We start from the raw sequence: 15,450 nt of genomic DNA, 5'->3' as shown, positions 1-15,450 counted from the left end.
GCCGTCATTTCAAGGCAGGTGTAGATCTCATAGTGCAAATCAGACTCTCTCATGGTGGGTTTTAGTTATTTTGACAGCACAAAGAATTTTAAATAAGTCGAGTATTTACCCTATAGCGTCTGATTTTTTTCTTATATTTTCTTCTAACTAGCTTTTAATCACTCCTTTGAATTTTCTATTTTTTCATCCTTAAAAATGAGTTGTGTAGGATCCCTTATTTCAGGAGACAGTTTCTCACAGGTGAACAAGCCTGTCACACCAGCTATCCAGTGACAAATAATAAAGTATTATTTACATATCTTTGTTACTGAAATGGGTATATTCGTCTGTAATCCCGGCCTCGCCCTGGTCTTCTCTGTTTTGGTGTAGCATTATGACCTCCTAGAGGAAGAATATGAGGAATTTTTTTCCTTTTAAGCATAGTAAAATTACATTCAATCTGAGATCAGCCGAGAGGCTCCACTGAATCGGAGAGCTTTGTCCTGTGATTTAGAATTCATTCTCTTTCCCTCCTCAGCCCCTTTCCCAGAAGAGGCTCGCTGTTTCACACAGGCTAGCTTTCAGTTTGTTCAAGCCGTCCTTCCCGGGGAGGACTTGAGTGAAGATCTGCAGGCTGGCCGTGCTGCCCCGTCCCCTGGCTGGAGGGACCCCAACATCGGGGCCCTCCCTGCCCCTCGTGCACCTGTGGGTGTGGACAACAAGGCTGCCCTCGGCGGGTGTGTCAGCAGAGGGTCCTGGTCCCCCAAAGGACTGTCACACCTGAGCGGTCTCTAATCTGAAGACCACGTGTAGACGTCTTGGTGTTGCCATGTGTTCTGTGGGGTTAATCCTCTGAACGTTCATTTTCATAGATTCACATCATTGTTTCTTTAAATACGAGGTTTAGTAAAAATGAAAATTTTAAGAAAGAGACCATGGTGTTTGGAAATGTTTAAACTTATTTTAAAGTTAATTGAACAAGTCGTCCAAAGGCAAGTGGTTTCTTGAACATAAAAGCGTCTTTTCTAAGAGTTAATTGGAGGATTGGGTATTAGGAGCCTAGAATGAGCTTTCCCACGGCAGTGATGTCCTGAGTGGCACCTAGGACCCTGCGTGAGCCAGCCTTGCCCTGAACCCACAGGGCACAGAGCTGGGGGCCCCCGACCCCTGCACCCTGTGCAGGCTCCATGGACCATGTGTGGTTGTGATTCCCGGCTGGCCTCTGCTCCAGGGATGCTGTGCTGTTCTGCAGTCTGGTTAAGAGGGGCAGAAGGGGAAATCCCAAAACTCCACTAGGAAGAAAAAGATTCTGGAAAGACAGATGTAACTCAAGGCCTGGTGGGTGGATAAGGGGAGAGAGAAGAGACTCTGGGTTCCAGAAAGTAAGTGCAAAGGCTTGTGAGGGACAGCAGGGGTGACAGAGGAAGAATGTTAGTGGCCAAGTAAGTCGGAGATGGGAAAGGAAGAAAAGAAGAATTGCTGGGCCAGGGAGCTGCGGGTGGTGAGGGCGGGGCGGCCAGTGGACAGGTGTGTGTCCCGCGGAGGGGGCCACGGCAGGAGTGGCAGGAAGCTGTCTTCCCAGCCGCCCCCTTTCTCCTGGTCCTGGCGCTTTTCTCCCAGAGGCAGCTACCCCGGGCCCCGGCTTCTCCCTGCCCTTGGATGCTGTGTCTTGGCTGGAGAGCCGGAGCGGCTGCACCGCGCCCTTTCCTGCTGCCCACCTGGACGGCTCGGGGCCGCTGGGTGAGGAGCTCCCATCAGAGACCAGATGAGCAGAAGAGGAGGCCAGAGTGACCGCGGGGCCCTGGGTCTCTGGGTGCGTCCACAGAACTATCGGAGGCTGTATAGGATGCCGAGGTTGGACGTGGGCTTTGCAGGGTGTGGTTTTAAACAGTCATTAAACGTGTGCTGTGCGGCGGGTTCCAGCCCTGTCGGCTCCGGAGAAGCAGAGAACTGGGGGTGGTTGGTCCCCAAGCAGGTGACCGTGCGAGGGAGGTGCTTGGGGCCAGCAGGGGGGGCGGGGGGGGTGACAGGCTGAGTCGTCGTCCAGCCCGCCCCACCCCTACCCCACCCCCGCCCCCTCCCCCGGCAGGAGGCAGAGGAAGCCGAGCTGATCTCCGGCCTCTCCATCTAGACCTTGATGTCCAGACTGGAAAGCCTACAGCGATTCTGTTAGGAGAATATTGAAGGCTGAGCGGCTGAAGAGACCTCAGATGCTTTAAATGAATGCGTCTCCGAGTCCAGACCGTAAACAGACAGGGCACGTGGTTCCTGGGGACCGCTGAGCGGGTGGGGTGCCGGCAGAGCAGGGCAAGCAGCAGTTAGAGGTGAGCCTCGGCAGGATTTTGGGTTAGTTATTAGATGGAGGCGTGGTAAACCCCGTGAGGCCCTGCGACAATAGGTGTGTGAGAAAGCCGTTGTGAGGATGGAGCAGCGTGTGAGGAAGGCCCTGGGGAGGGGCTGCAGCTGGGGATGCCAGGGAGGCTTCCTGGAGGAGGTGGCCGCCCTGGGAGGCTGCTGGCAGAGCGGAGTAAGTGCGTTAAAACCAAACAGCCCTGGGCTTCCCTGGTGGCGCAGTGGTTGAGAGTCCGCCTGCCGATGCAGGGGACACGGGTTCGTGCCCCGGTCCGGGAGGATCCCACATGCCGCGGAGCGGCTGGGCCCGTGAGCCATGGCCGCTGAGCCTGCGCGTCCAGAGCCTGTGCTCTGCCACGGGAGAGGCCACAGCAGTGAGAGGCCTGCGTACTGCAAAAAAAACCCCAAAAAACAAAAACCAAACAGCCCTGCCTTCTAGTGTCGCAGTTTCGCCTGGGCTCTGCGTGGATGGTGGGTCAGGGAGGGTTTAGTAAGAGCTCACAGGCCTCGCCCCGTGGAGGGCCGAGGGGCGAGGCTGGCCAGAATGGTGATCAGATCTCTGTCATTAACGTTCACAGAGCCAGAGGTCCTGTCCCTGGGGCCCGGCTTCTGCGGTGGCTCCTGGCTGAGGGGATGGGAGGCCGGCTTGAGAGGGCGCCATTTAGAAAAAGCCTGTAAACCAGTGGAAGGAGGTCTAGGGCCCACGTCCAGCGCGTTCAAGAACAGTCCTCAGGTGTGGGTATCAGCAGCGGGAGACCACGTGTGGGAGCCGGGACTTCTTCCGAGAGATGCGCTTCCCCACGATAAGCCCGGGCCGCGGGCAAAGCAGGAGGCTGGTCCTTGCCCGTCAGGAGCCCCTTCCTGACCCTGGGAGAAATGGAACCACAAGGCCATCAGGGGACGATCTTGGCCTCGAAGGGTGGTTGGCGGGGGGGACTTGGGCGGCCATGGGTGTCTGTGGAAGGGGCTGGGAGGCCGCCTTAGGGCTGTCAGTGGGGCGGGGGGTGTCAGCCTGACGGAACCATCAGGAAGCCTCACCTTCGTACAGAACCAGAGGTGTCAACACTCAGGGTCACACAGTCCCTCTTTCAGCTTCACAGACCACGTCTAGGAAGGCCTGTCTTCGGGAAATGAATCTCCTCGCAAAGACCTTCAGAGCCTAGTGTAATAAGCGAGCGGTTTCCACAGCCCTCCTCAGGGTGAAGGTCCCTTCCTCCCCTCCTGTTGTTTCATCACCTGTTCTCTTTTCCTGTCATCTCGGTGATGAAGCTGGCTTCTGTCTTCTCATGAGAAGTTTCATATCTGGGGGGTATTTTCCATCCACTGCTTCTGCTTAGCCAAGTCCATTTTCACTAGATTTTCGTGTATTTTTTGGAAACTCTTATTCTAATGCTCTTTCTAAGATTTTAAAGAGGTGATAAAAATACAAGATGTTTTATAAGTGTCGTTTTTAAAAAAGTCAATATATTCAGACGCGGTATCTACAGTTTTGATGGTTTCTCTCCAGCCTCTGACTTGCTGCTTCCCTTCCTGCCTGGGGTTGGACCCAGGCATATATTCCCTCTGAGAACCCTGCTCTCGCTGCTTTTTCCTGACTCTGCTCCAACCCTAGCAATTCTGTGTAATACAGAAATAACTGAGATCTATAATGGTTCTTCAGCCCGGTGGGTCTGACCCGTTATTAGACTGTGGAGCCAGTTTTATGAGTCACACCCACATAAAACAATAGAGTATTATGTGTTCACATGTAGCGAGGGGAAAACCTTCGCTTCAGCTGTGTGTGCGTTTACAGCATGACGTCCGGGCCACGATGTGAGATGTATGTCATAGTCGAACATTTCTGAAAGTCCCTGCTGCGCTCTAACATATCACTGAGCTATAAAGTCATTTATAATCTGTCTCCAGTAAAATGGTGTGTGCCTTGGGAAATTAACTGTCACCGGGTCAGGCAGGGCCCCCAGGAGTGCTATAGAGGATGTCATGTCAGAGGGCAGGGGTCACTGTGGGGTGCCTCTGCTGGGGGGGTGCGTCACACCCTCTTTGGAGGTTGAAGAAAGATATGTTTCTGTGAAGTCACGGAGGGCTTCTTCTCCACTGCATTGCTGGCTGCTGAGCTCTCAGCTCAGATGCTCCTTCCCCAGGAGGCTCTCCCCTCCCGGCACCCCCTTTCCGTCCAGACCGGGCTCCTCTGTTAGGTGCTTCCGTAGAACTACAGTCCTCACCGTCTGAGCACTTAGCTCAGGCTTCAGTGGTGCAGTTGTTACCATGGTCATTATCTTCTTGTCTATTGCAGCCCCCCGCAGTCTCCCAGAGTGTGACCGCCACAGGTGGGCATCAGCTCTGTGTTTGCTGTTGTACCCGCAGGAGCCAATGAGATACCTAGCATGTGGTCGACACTTAGTACACAGCAATGGCTTGGGGCCGAGGCAGGGAAAACCCCAGCCCCAGAGCGGATTGACATGAGGCATCCATGAAACCCCGTGCTGCCTATTGCAGAAAGGGGTCGGGGGTCTGATGGCACAAAGAGATTGAAGGTCCAGGAGCTCGGCAGAGGCCTTACCCCCCACCCCCACACACAGACCCCGACGACCAGCCCTCTTTCTGCTGACCCCGGTTCTCCACGCAAGAAGCAGAACTAGAGACGAGCATCTCTTGGGTGACGGTCCTTCCTCTGGCCTTGGATGGGGCGACGTAGTTCCAAGTTCTTTGTGGCAGTGAAGAGTTTTCAGGCCATTAAACAAATCCGCGGGAGCCGCTCATCTGGATTCTGTGGTCGGTGCAGCTGGGGGGGATTCTGGCCGAGGCTCCTGCTTCACGTAGCCTTGAGGGGTGAGGTCATGCAGTGAGAAGGGTTTGGTGTGCTGAGCACAGGGTGAAGGCAGAGAGGTGGGGAGAGTGGATGATCCATAGGTATCTCTAGGGCTGTCAGCGTGGAAAACGTGTGCTGGAAACATTTCATCTTAGATGGAAGAGAATGCGGCAAGCGGGCCAGCTCCTGTAGCCATTTATCAGGGGCACGGGATCACCCCGGAGCCTGGGAGCTCGTGGGTTTTGGAATTGCTTTACTGTTTGAGAGGATGGACCTTTGTGACCCTGAGCATCATTTCCATGGCAACCAGCTGTGATGAGATGGGGGTTTTGACCTCGCAGGACAGTTGTAACAAGAAAGCGGATGGGCTTTGAGATAGAAAGTTTCCTTATGACCTGGAACAAATCGCAGGTGACTTGGATCTCAGTTTCCTCATCTCTGAAATTGAGAAAGGAACATGGCATTCTTTTGATGGTGTGCGGAGAGGCCTTTGTTGGGCAAGCACGCCTGAAGGTACACACGCTAGTGTCATGACTCACTGTTGATCTTAACCAAACGCCCAGCATTTGACGCGCTGCAGAAGGGGCCCTGCCCCACCCTGGGGCCTTGGTGCTGTGGCTCCCGTGCTCTTCCCCAGGTCTACAGGGCCACCCTCCCTCGTGAGGGCATCTCTCAGTCAGACCAGCCCTTGCAGAACAGCAGCCCCCAGCTGCCCGCCCCTTGGCCTCCTGTTTCTCTGTTTCGTCACGGCACTGTGACCACTAGAGCGTTACCACTTCAAGGGGACAGGGGGTGTTCTTACTGTTTTTCTTTCCCTTTCTGTTTTTTTATTTTTTAATTCGGTTTGAGTTTGCACATCTACTGAATTGGCATATTAAATCCTCATGAAAAATCTTTTTTCATTTTATGTATTTATTTATTTTTAGGAAACTTAAGTTTCAAAGAATGAATAACTTGCCCAAGGTCATAGAGGTAGCAAGTGATAAACAGATTTCAACGCGGGGTGGGGCAGGTGGACAGTTAAGTCCCAGCTCTGTTTGGTCTCGAGTCGCTCTTTCCTCCCACTGTTCTCCCTCTGAGTATCGGTGCATTTGCTCGTCTCTCTGCCTTCTCACGCCCGGGCTTGTCCAGGCTCACCCCACCGCGCAGTGCCCTTCCCTCCAGATCCCAGGCTACACCAGCACTGCCCCTACCCAACCCTGGCACAAACTTCCCGGCCAGTGCGTGTTCTTGGAGAACCCTGTGCTGGGTCCTGGAGCCGCAACAGCTAATCCAGGCAGTGGAGTCAACGTATGTGTGGCCAGCCCAGACTACCTCGGTGTCCGTCCCCTCTTGCTGAGGACATGAGTGTGATCAGGGTGAGTGTGCCAGGGTGTGAGCATTCCAGGCCATGTGTGTCCCAGGACATGAGTGTGCAAGGATGTGACCGTGTAGGGGGTGTGTGCCAGGGCGTGAGTGTGCCAGGGCGTGAGCGTGCCAGGGTGTGAGGCTGCCAGGGCGTGTGTGTCCCAGGACGTCAGTGTGCCAGAAAAGGATTCACGTACCATGTCAAGGGGTCGACGTGGCAGTGGCTGCAGGAAGTGCCTCTGAGGAGGTCGTTCTGGGGTGGTTTTGGTGTCCTGTTCTTTGGGGGTGTTATTTTTGTGTAAACACTTATTTTGTGCCGCCTGATGTCACACGATGGGGTGCCTGACTTTCATTTGTTCAGGATCTTTGTCACCGTGTCTGAGGTGCTTTTTGGCATTACTGTAATCCCTGGAAAGGTGGGACAAGCAGAGCGTATCTCCTTTTGTACGGAGTGTCAGTGATGCCATTCTCAGGGATACTTCGACTGGCGTAGAATTCTATTCAGGGACAAATACTTGAAGTCTTGGTTTTAACTTTCACGCTGCAAACTGTTGCCAGTTTACAGGCATGATGCTGCCTGCTCTCAGGTGGGTTGCTGGTTAGAACTGCCAGCAGCGGCAGCCCTGGCGCTGTTCCTTGAAGTCGCACTGACGCGTGGCCTTGGGGCCGAGCGCTCTGCTCCCTCGTGCCCTCGTCCCACACCCTGTGCTCTGCTCCTTGCAGGGAAAGTGCGATGGCGGGACTTTAACCAGGAGGCTTACGTTGGCGGGACGATGGTCCGCTCCGGGCAGGACCCCTATGCCCGCAACAAGTTCAACCAAGTGGAGAGCGATAAGCTGCAGATGGACAGAGCCGTCCCCGACACCAGGCATGACCAGTAAGTGTCAGCCCGCGGCCGGGCGCCACCCTGGCCACTTCCTACCTCACAGTGAGTAGCTTCCCCCGGGGATCCTCCTTTTTTCTGTTGCTCTGCAAAACAGCGTGTGCCGTGTCTTTATGGGGCCGGAAAACTAGGAAAATTCCGAGGCACGTGGTAAAGGAACTTCACCCGCAGGATGTGAAAGGGCTCCTTGGGGCCAGGTTCCAGTCCTCACGACGCGCCCGGCATGTCCAGAGGCCGCAGGCTGCTGGTCAGAGCATGAGAGTCACCGAGGGAAAGTGGTGTGACTGCCCTCCTCTGTACTGGTCCCTCGTTGTTTTTAAAATCCATTCACAAAATAGTTTTGCATCGTTCACAAGCTCAATGGGAGGAAGTGCTAAAGTCTTGCTTACTGGGAAGCTTTCGTTGGGAATGTTCTAGAGACCAGAAAGGGGAAAGAAACAGCCCCGCAGGGTCGATGTTAAACCAAGCAGAACTCAGAGGCGGGGGCCCGGGGCCACCTCCCCACTTCGAGTGCTGGGGCTGGTGGGAGGCTCTGCTCTATGTCCTTCCCTAGATTCCTCGGGGACCTGGGGGTTCTCGGGCCTGCAGACGCTCAAATGTGCATTTGTCACCACTGACTAGGAAAGTGACAGCATGACCCTCACTGCCACTCTGTGCCTCTGAACCTTGCTGGTAACGATCTTTGATTGGGAGGCGTCCACAGTGGGGTCCTTAGACGGTTAGTCTTGTTGTATTAAAAAATAAGGAGCCGCATCTGGAGGGCAGCTGTTGCCCTGGGTGCCGCTAGGCCTTCCTGCTCACTTGGCTACTTGTAGAGCCCTTCATCCATCACGTAAAGGTACGTGGATGCCACGTCCACCGCAACTGAGACGCTGCACTCGGGTCCCAGGATTCCAGCCAGAGAAGCCTCCCCTGCTCTGGCGGATGGGGAGGTGACGGGGTGGCAGGAGGTGAGGGGGCAGCACTGCCCTTGGACAGTCTGCTCCAGTCCAGCGTGTTCAGGGCACCCGGGTGACGGGAGTCCAGGTGAGTCCTGAGCTGGAGGCATCTGGGCAGGAGGCCAGCGACCGGGCTGTGACAGGCAGCCCTGGTCCCCCAGAGGGCCAGCCGGGTCCCATTTCTCTGGGTGTGAGTTCCCGGGAATGAGGGGCAGGTGAGCTGAAGAGAGACAAGAGCGACCAAGCTCCCCGTGAACACGTGTTGACGCTTGGCTTTGTTTTCTAAGTTAAATAGCACGCCTTGAAAGAGGATTTTCCTCTCGTGCTTTCAGGGGTACTTTGTAACCGTGTGAGCACCACCTAACCACACAGGCGCTGTCTCCCTGCCCTTACCAAGCTTTTGGGGGGGTGTAGTCAGCTCTGTGTACCCAGAACAGCTCACAGGTGTGTGGAATTACAGTTCTTTCAGACTCAGGATGTGTGTGTGTGATATAATATGTGAAACATATGATTGATATATAAACATATATATTGCACATGATACTAAGAATCTCATCATTTTTCTGAATCCAGCCCAGAAGATTGTCTTTGCTTAATATTCCCTGTAACCCATTAATTTATATTTAAGGCAGCTTTGCTCGGCCCCTGTGCCAGGCTGCTGCTTCAAGTCAGCCCAGGTAACTGGTAAACACCCATGTGGAATAGGGGTTGCTGAGCAGGGGTCCAGGGACCGCGCGGCCTCCGGGAGAGTCCCGAAGCCGCCTGCACGTCACGGGAGGGTCCCAGACGCATGCGTACCCGCCACCCTCATCCCCAGGCTCGTGGGCCCACCGCAGCCAGCCTGTGCCAGCTGCTCCCCGCAACTCATGGACGGGACACGAAGGTTGTCCTTGCTGCACAGAGAGCAATGTCCATAACTTGCCTGGTGGTGACGAGCAATGGCTGAAGGCCACAAAGGGCCAGCGCAGCTTTTCAGAGGGGCTTGGCCTAAACTCAGGAGCGGGTTCAGGTTCTAGCAGAATCTAGCTCAAAAACCGTGCCTGGGGCTTCCCTAGTGGCGCAGTGGTTGCGAGTCCGCCTGCCGATGCAGGGGATGTGGGTTCGTGCCCTGGTCTGGGAAGATCCCACATGCCGCGGAGCGGCTGGGCCCGTGAGCCATGGCCGCTGAGCCTGCGCGTCCGGAGCCTGTGCTCCGCAATGGGAGAGACCACAACAGTGAGAGGCCTGTGTACCGCAAAAACAAACAAACAAACAAACAAAAATCATACCTGGCGACTGGAATTGACCGCCTTGAATTACATCTCCGTGAGATGGTGTGGGTTTCACCTCACTGGTTTAAGAGCTGTTTTCCTGCTGTGACCTTCCCTCAGAGCTGAGACAAAAGGGTGTCCTTTCTGATGGCTCATCAACGTGTGGGCCGGGGTTCTGTCTCCACTGCAAGTCCCTTAAGTGTCCTCAAAACTATATATATATATATTTTTTTTTCAGTTTTTGAAATACGAGTTTGTCCAAACAGATGTTTGAATATTCATCCCGCAGTGGGCTGTGTTTTACGTGGCTTTAATTTTAGTTCCAGCTACTGTGTCACGTTCATTTGCATGTGTGAAAGTAGCAGCTGGGATGCCTTCCACGTTTTTTGGGTTTGGGCTAAATTAAAATCTCCCCAAAGTCAATTTGATGCCTGGAACTGAGGCCATGTCTGTCTTCAAAGTATCAGCTTTAGAACAACCAATATTATTGACTGTCAGGTTCAGGAGATTCAAGTTACTTCTCTGCATCCATCCCGTCTCCTTCCATATCTAACAGAGGGCTGTTAAAGTGTGTGACCTTCCTATCTAAATACAGTAGTTTTGGGCTCTGCAGTATCTCTCTTTCTATAGGCCAATGGACATGCTTGCCCAGTAGAGTTCAGTCTTCACTTGTGATAAATCTGACAGCAGTGCAGGTGGAGGTTAATTAGGAACAAGGGATTTGGAGTCATACAGACCTCGGTCGCACTCGGGACTCTCCAGTTCCTGATCTTGCGGCCTTTGTCTTTCATGAGACGCTGTAACATGATGACGTCTGGTCTGGCTACCGTGAGGGTTAAAGAAATGTTCCCAAGGGCCGTCTCCTCCTCCCCTGAGATTTTGTTCCAGACCCTCCCTTGATCTCCTGCCCTAGGAGTGAGGCCCCGGCCCCAGCATCTCCCTACCTGATCTTTCTCCATGACCCTTATCACCGCCTACACAGCATGTGTCTTACCTATTTACACGATCATTTGAATGTCCTCATTGGAGCAGTGGGCTGCACCCGGGCTTGTTACTCGGCCACCTCCCGGCACTTGGTAAACTCGGTATTTGTTGAGTGAATTGCCTGGCCCAGTGGCCAGTGTATGGTGAGTGCCCTGTGAATCACTAATAATATGAAGAGTCATAAAAGAACAAAGGCGGATGGAAGGGAGATCTCTAAGCAGTACGGGAGGTCAGAGGAACCCCCAAGGTGAGTCTTCTGTGTCGGGTTCTCCCAGGACTGGAAGGTGACACGGTTACTTACAATCTACCCCTTCTTCACTGCCTTCCGGGGTAGGTCCAAGGAATCAGGTTCAGAGCCTTGCAGACAAACAGACAAAAACCCCATACTTTGGGGTTACGCTTTAGTTACCTTTTTTTAAGTATATAGCAAAGAATGTGCCAAGAAAAAGTATTTACGTGAAGGAGGAAGCGTAGAAAAGCCTTCTGTGAGTGAAATACTTGATAGGACGTACAGGAATGCTTAGAGTCTCTTAGAAATTAGAAAGACGGTAGCCCACCCTAGTCTTGAAAGTACAGTTGAGAAGTCAAAAAGAAAAAAGAAGAAAAAAAAAGATTTTCTACCTCATTTAATGTTATTTGAAATTTCAAATAAATTATCAAGACTTAAAAGCAAATTAAACCAATGGGAATTTAGAAGGTGCCTTTTCAGACAGCTTGTTTCTCCCCGCCTCACCTTTGGAAGCTGTTGTTACTGTCCTGGCAAAAGGTAATGGGACTCAGCATCGAAGGTGGGAGTCAGTCACACCTGGGTGTATTCTGAAGGCAGGGCCCACAGGATGGGCTGATGGGTAGACGAGGAAGGTGGCTCGGAGCGAGGCCCCTCGTGAGACGGAGGAGCTGTGGGCGAGCAGGTCTAGGGGACACGTCAGAGGGTGAAATCCAGACACGTTAAGTCCAAGGTGCATTGAGCATCTAAGGTGGGCAGACCTGCTGTGTAGGTGTTTGGAAATGTGTCAGGAGAAAGGTCTTAGTGGGGACGTGAGTTTGGGAATGCTCAGTGCACAGGTGGTACTTAAAGCCATGATGTGGGGCATCATCCCCCAGGCAATGAAGAGAGACAGGGAGGAGAGCGGCCCAGGGCCAGCTCTGGATGCTCCAACACGGAGAGTGAATTTAAAGCCAGGCTGACCTGGAGTCCAGTCCAACATTGCAGGGGCTCAGACCTCACGCGGTGCCGAGGCCCCGGCAGAGATGCTGTGCTGCCTTTTTAGAGCAGAGCTGTCGTGAGGGGAGGGTCGTCTCCCTGCTAAAGCCTTTCCAGAATCTGGCTCAGAAGGGTTTTGTGTTGTGTTGTGTTTTCTGGTGTTCTGTTTGTCCAGAGTTGCGTCTGATGGGGAAGTGAAGCGTAGAAGTGGGGCGGAGCCCGGGAGGTTTACGGAACAGCGTTCTGTCTGCCGGGGAGAGCTCGCGCTGGTTTACTTTAAAATTGTTTATGTAAATAAAATCGAATAAACCCTTGGGGGAGAAACATTATCTTGTTTTCTTCTCTCCCCCGTCAGCCAGCCCTGTTCGTTTTCATTTACTTATGTATTAAGTCCCTTAAAAATGAGAACCACTTGGTCAAGAAACATTTCCTTCGGCTTTCAAAAGTTAAATCGTTAGAGAGTTCCATCTTTTCCCTTTTCTCACGAAATTAAAAATGAAGGGTTTTGAAACATCTTTGTGTCTAAAACTGAAGTATTGCTCCTGAGACCAGAGCTGCCTCAATCAACCACGACCCCACGAGGGTCCTTCTCTGGGAGAGGACTTCGTGCAGTTCCCACACCTGGTGGGTTTATCCGGCAGCCTTTCCATCAAGGACATATTGTGTTGACTCAACTTGTAAATTACAGTCATAAGGTTTTGTTTTGTTTCCTTGAAAAGAATCACTAAAGGACTCTGTTTTGACCAGTTTTTTAAAGGTCTGGCTTTAATGCCGCCCAAACAGAGATCAGAACTCGTGAGGGGCTGGGTTGTTTTTTTTCTCTCCTTTTCTTTTGTTTTTTAGAAAATGTCATCCTGCGGGCAGGCCCTTCAGTAATGGGCTGTGCTGATTGCTCTGGTGGAGCGTCCGGGTGGATGTCGGTTGTCTTAGGAGAGCAGCTCATCAGGATGAAGGGCTGTAAGAGGGATGCCGTCCAGACTCTTCACTGTTACTTGGGAAGAGTAAACATTGTTGAGGCCAAGGGAAAGTTCTCAACGTAAACTCAGCAGCTTGGCGTGAAGCTTTGAAGGCCATTATTGTGAGATTCTGTTTTATTTTTAGGAGAGCAGATCTGGGGGAGGAAGAGGAAGCCCAGCTCCGAAGGGCGTCTCCTCTTCTTGTCAGTGGGGTGCCAGAGGGGCTCTCATTTCGGGGGCCGAGAGCCTTGTTTGCTCGTTACATTTTTCTTACGGAAGTCGTGTTTCATGAGCACACACAACCAAGCCTCCGGCGTGGCCGCTGCCCCACCTGCCCCCCATTCGAAGGGCCAGCCGGGGGCCGGGCGGACCCGCTCCGAGCCCATGGGGCCCCGTGGGCAGGGTCCTGGTCGGCGGGGCTGGCGCTCCGCGGAGCGGGGCCCGCTGCTTGCTCTGGGCTTTGCTGGCCTTGGAGGCATCTTGGCTGTCGGGGCAGTGGGTTGGCTGTGGCGTGACAGCGAGCCTTAAACGCCTGTTCTACAATGACCGCAGCCACGCACTGTCAGACACTGGGTGGTGTCCTGGCCTGCACTCAGCTTTTATATGCTTTCACTGTATTCAGTCAGCGGAGGCTCCTTCGGAGTCAGCAGGGAGATTCTTCTCTGGGTGACATCGCACGCCAATCCCCAGAGGCCCCCGACTGCGGAGCCCACGTCCGGGAGGGCAGCTCAGGCAGGGTGGCCCCAGCCTGCTGGGCAGAGGCAGGTGAGATGGCCCGAGGCCCCTGTCCAGGTGCCCCTCTGTGTCTGGAGCCCTTCCCCAGGAGTCCTGGACGTTACTGTCATTGTGCCATGTGCTTTATCCCGGTCCGTACGGCAGGTGGGAGAGCCGGGCCACCGCTGGGGCGTGGGACCACCTGCCTGAGGTCGCACAGGGAGGGGAGGGAAGGAGGGATGGAGCTCTCGGTGGCCAGGTTCCCGCTGACAGTTGTACGCGCCTCGCCATCCGCTCTGCACAAGTGTCTTGTCTGCTCCCAGTTTTCAGGCAGGAGTCTTCGGCATGAGGCCCAAAGGCACCCAGAAAGCAAGAAGGCCTGGGTGTTGGTAGCTTGCAGCCAAACTCCTGAGAAATTGTGTTCTCAGCTGACCACATGCGGACAGAATCCTGAGAAATTGAGAAGAACCGAGGCTTTTGTTCCTCTTTTTCCCGCCTCAGGTTCTCCAGGGCAGTGTAATGGCAGAATGTGCTGTTTCCATTCCCCTGGAACGTTCTCGTGCCCTGAGGGAGGTGAGGCTGCTGCCTGTGCGCCATCAGTGTGACCTCCCTGTCCCGGCGTGAGAGGCGGGCAGGTGCAGGAGCCGGTGTGGCCAGGCAGTGGGAGGGGGCCAACTGCAAGGCTCTTTGCTTCACACCTCCCCCCAACTCAGTGCAGGGGCTAATGTGCACCTTCTGTGCAAAATTCAGACCAAAACCATGCCATTATTCATCATCTGCCGCTTTGCTTTCTGTTCGTTCAATTGTTTTTATTACTTTTAATGTTTTTATAAAACCAACTCCAAGTTTTTAGCACCAGACCACTCTTTTTTTCCCTTTATATGTTCTTTTGGGACCGTTTCAGGCCTTGTCTGCATCTCGATTAAAGAATACTCTGGGCATTGAAGGAACATATCTCAGTGTAATAAAAGCTATTTATGACAAACCCACAGCCAACATAATACTCAACAGTGAAAAGCTGAAAGCCTTCTCGCTAAAATCTGGAACAAGACAAGGATGCCCACTCTCACCACTTCTATTCAACATAATACTGGAAGTCCTAGCCACAGCACTCTGATAAGAAAAAGAAATAAAAGGTATCCAAATTGGAAGGGAAGAGGTAAAATTGTCATTATATGCAGATGACATGATACTATATATAGAAAACCCTAAAGACTCCACACAAAAACTATTAGAACTGATAAACGAATTTAGCAAAGTAGCAGGATACAAGAATTAACATACAGAAGTTGGTTGCATTTCCTTACACTAACAATAAAATATCAGAAAGGGAATGTAAAAAAAAATCCCTTTTAAAGTCACATCTAGAAAAATAAAATACCTAGGAATAAACCTGACCAAGTAGATGAAAGACTTATATTCTGAGAACTACAAAACATTTAATAAAGGAAATTGAAGACGATTCAAAGAAATGGAAAGATATCCCATGCTCTTGGATTGGAAGAATTAACATTGTTAAAATGGCCATACTGCCCAAAGCAATCTACAGGTTTAATGCAGTCCCTATCAAATTACCCATGACATTTTTCACAAAACTAGAACAAATAATCCTAAAATTTATATGGAACAATAAAAGGCCCAGAATTGTCAAAGCAATCCTGAGGAAAAAGAACAAAGCAGGAGGCATAACCCTCCCAGACTTCAGACAATACTACAAAGCTACAGTAATCAAAACAGTGTGGGGCTTCCCTGCTGGTGCAGTGGTTAAGAATCCACCTACCAATGCAGGGAACACAGGTTCGAGCCCTGGTCCAGGAAGATCCCACATGCTGCGGAGCAGCTAAGCCCATGCACCACAACTACTGAAGCCCGTGCGCCTAGAGCCTGTGTTCCACAACAAGAGAAGCCCACACACTGCAATGAAGAGTAGCCCCTGCTCACCGCAACTAGAGAAGCCTGTGCGCAGCAATGAAGACCCAACACAGCCAAAAATAAATAAATTTATAAAAGAAAACAACAATGTGGTACAAAAAC

General features: G+C 52.5%; 1 protein-coding gene across 2 annotated transcripts in view; it reads left to right on the top strand.

The window, feature by feature from the left end:
• Nucleotides 1-15,450, top strand: part of GALNT2 (polypeptide N-acetylgalactosaminyltransferase 2) — a 180,155-nt gene that overhangs the window by 108,820 nt on the left and 55,885 nt on the right. For both annotated transcript variants that reach the window (XM_033842235.2, XM_033842236.2), the window contains exon 3: nt 7,211-7,364. In XM_033842235.2, coding sequence (XP_033698126.1) covers nt 7,211-7,364 — 154 coding nt within the window. The remainder of the gene's footprint in view (nt 1-7,210; nt 7,365-15,450) is intronic.

The sequence above is a fragment of the Tursiops truncatus genome, chromosome 16 (assembly GCF_011762595.2).
Source record: "Tursiops truncatus isolate mTurTru1 chromosome 16, mTurTru1.mat.Y, whole genome shotgun sequence".
Taxonomy (NCBI): Eukaryota; Metazoa; Chordata; class Mammalia; order Artiodactyla; family Delphinidae; genus Tursiops; species Tursiops truncatus.
Note: the sequence above shows the minus strand (reverse complement) of the source record. Positions and strands in the feature narration are given on the sequence as shown.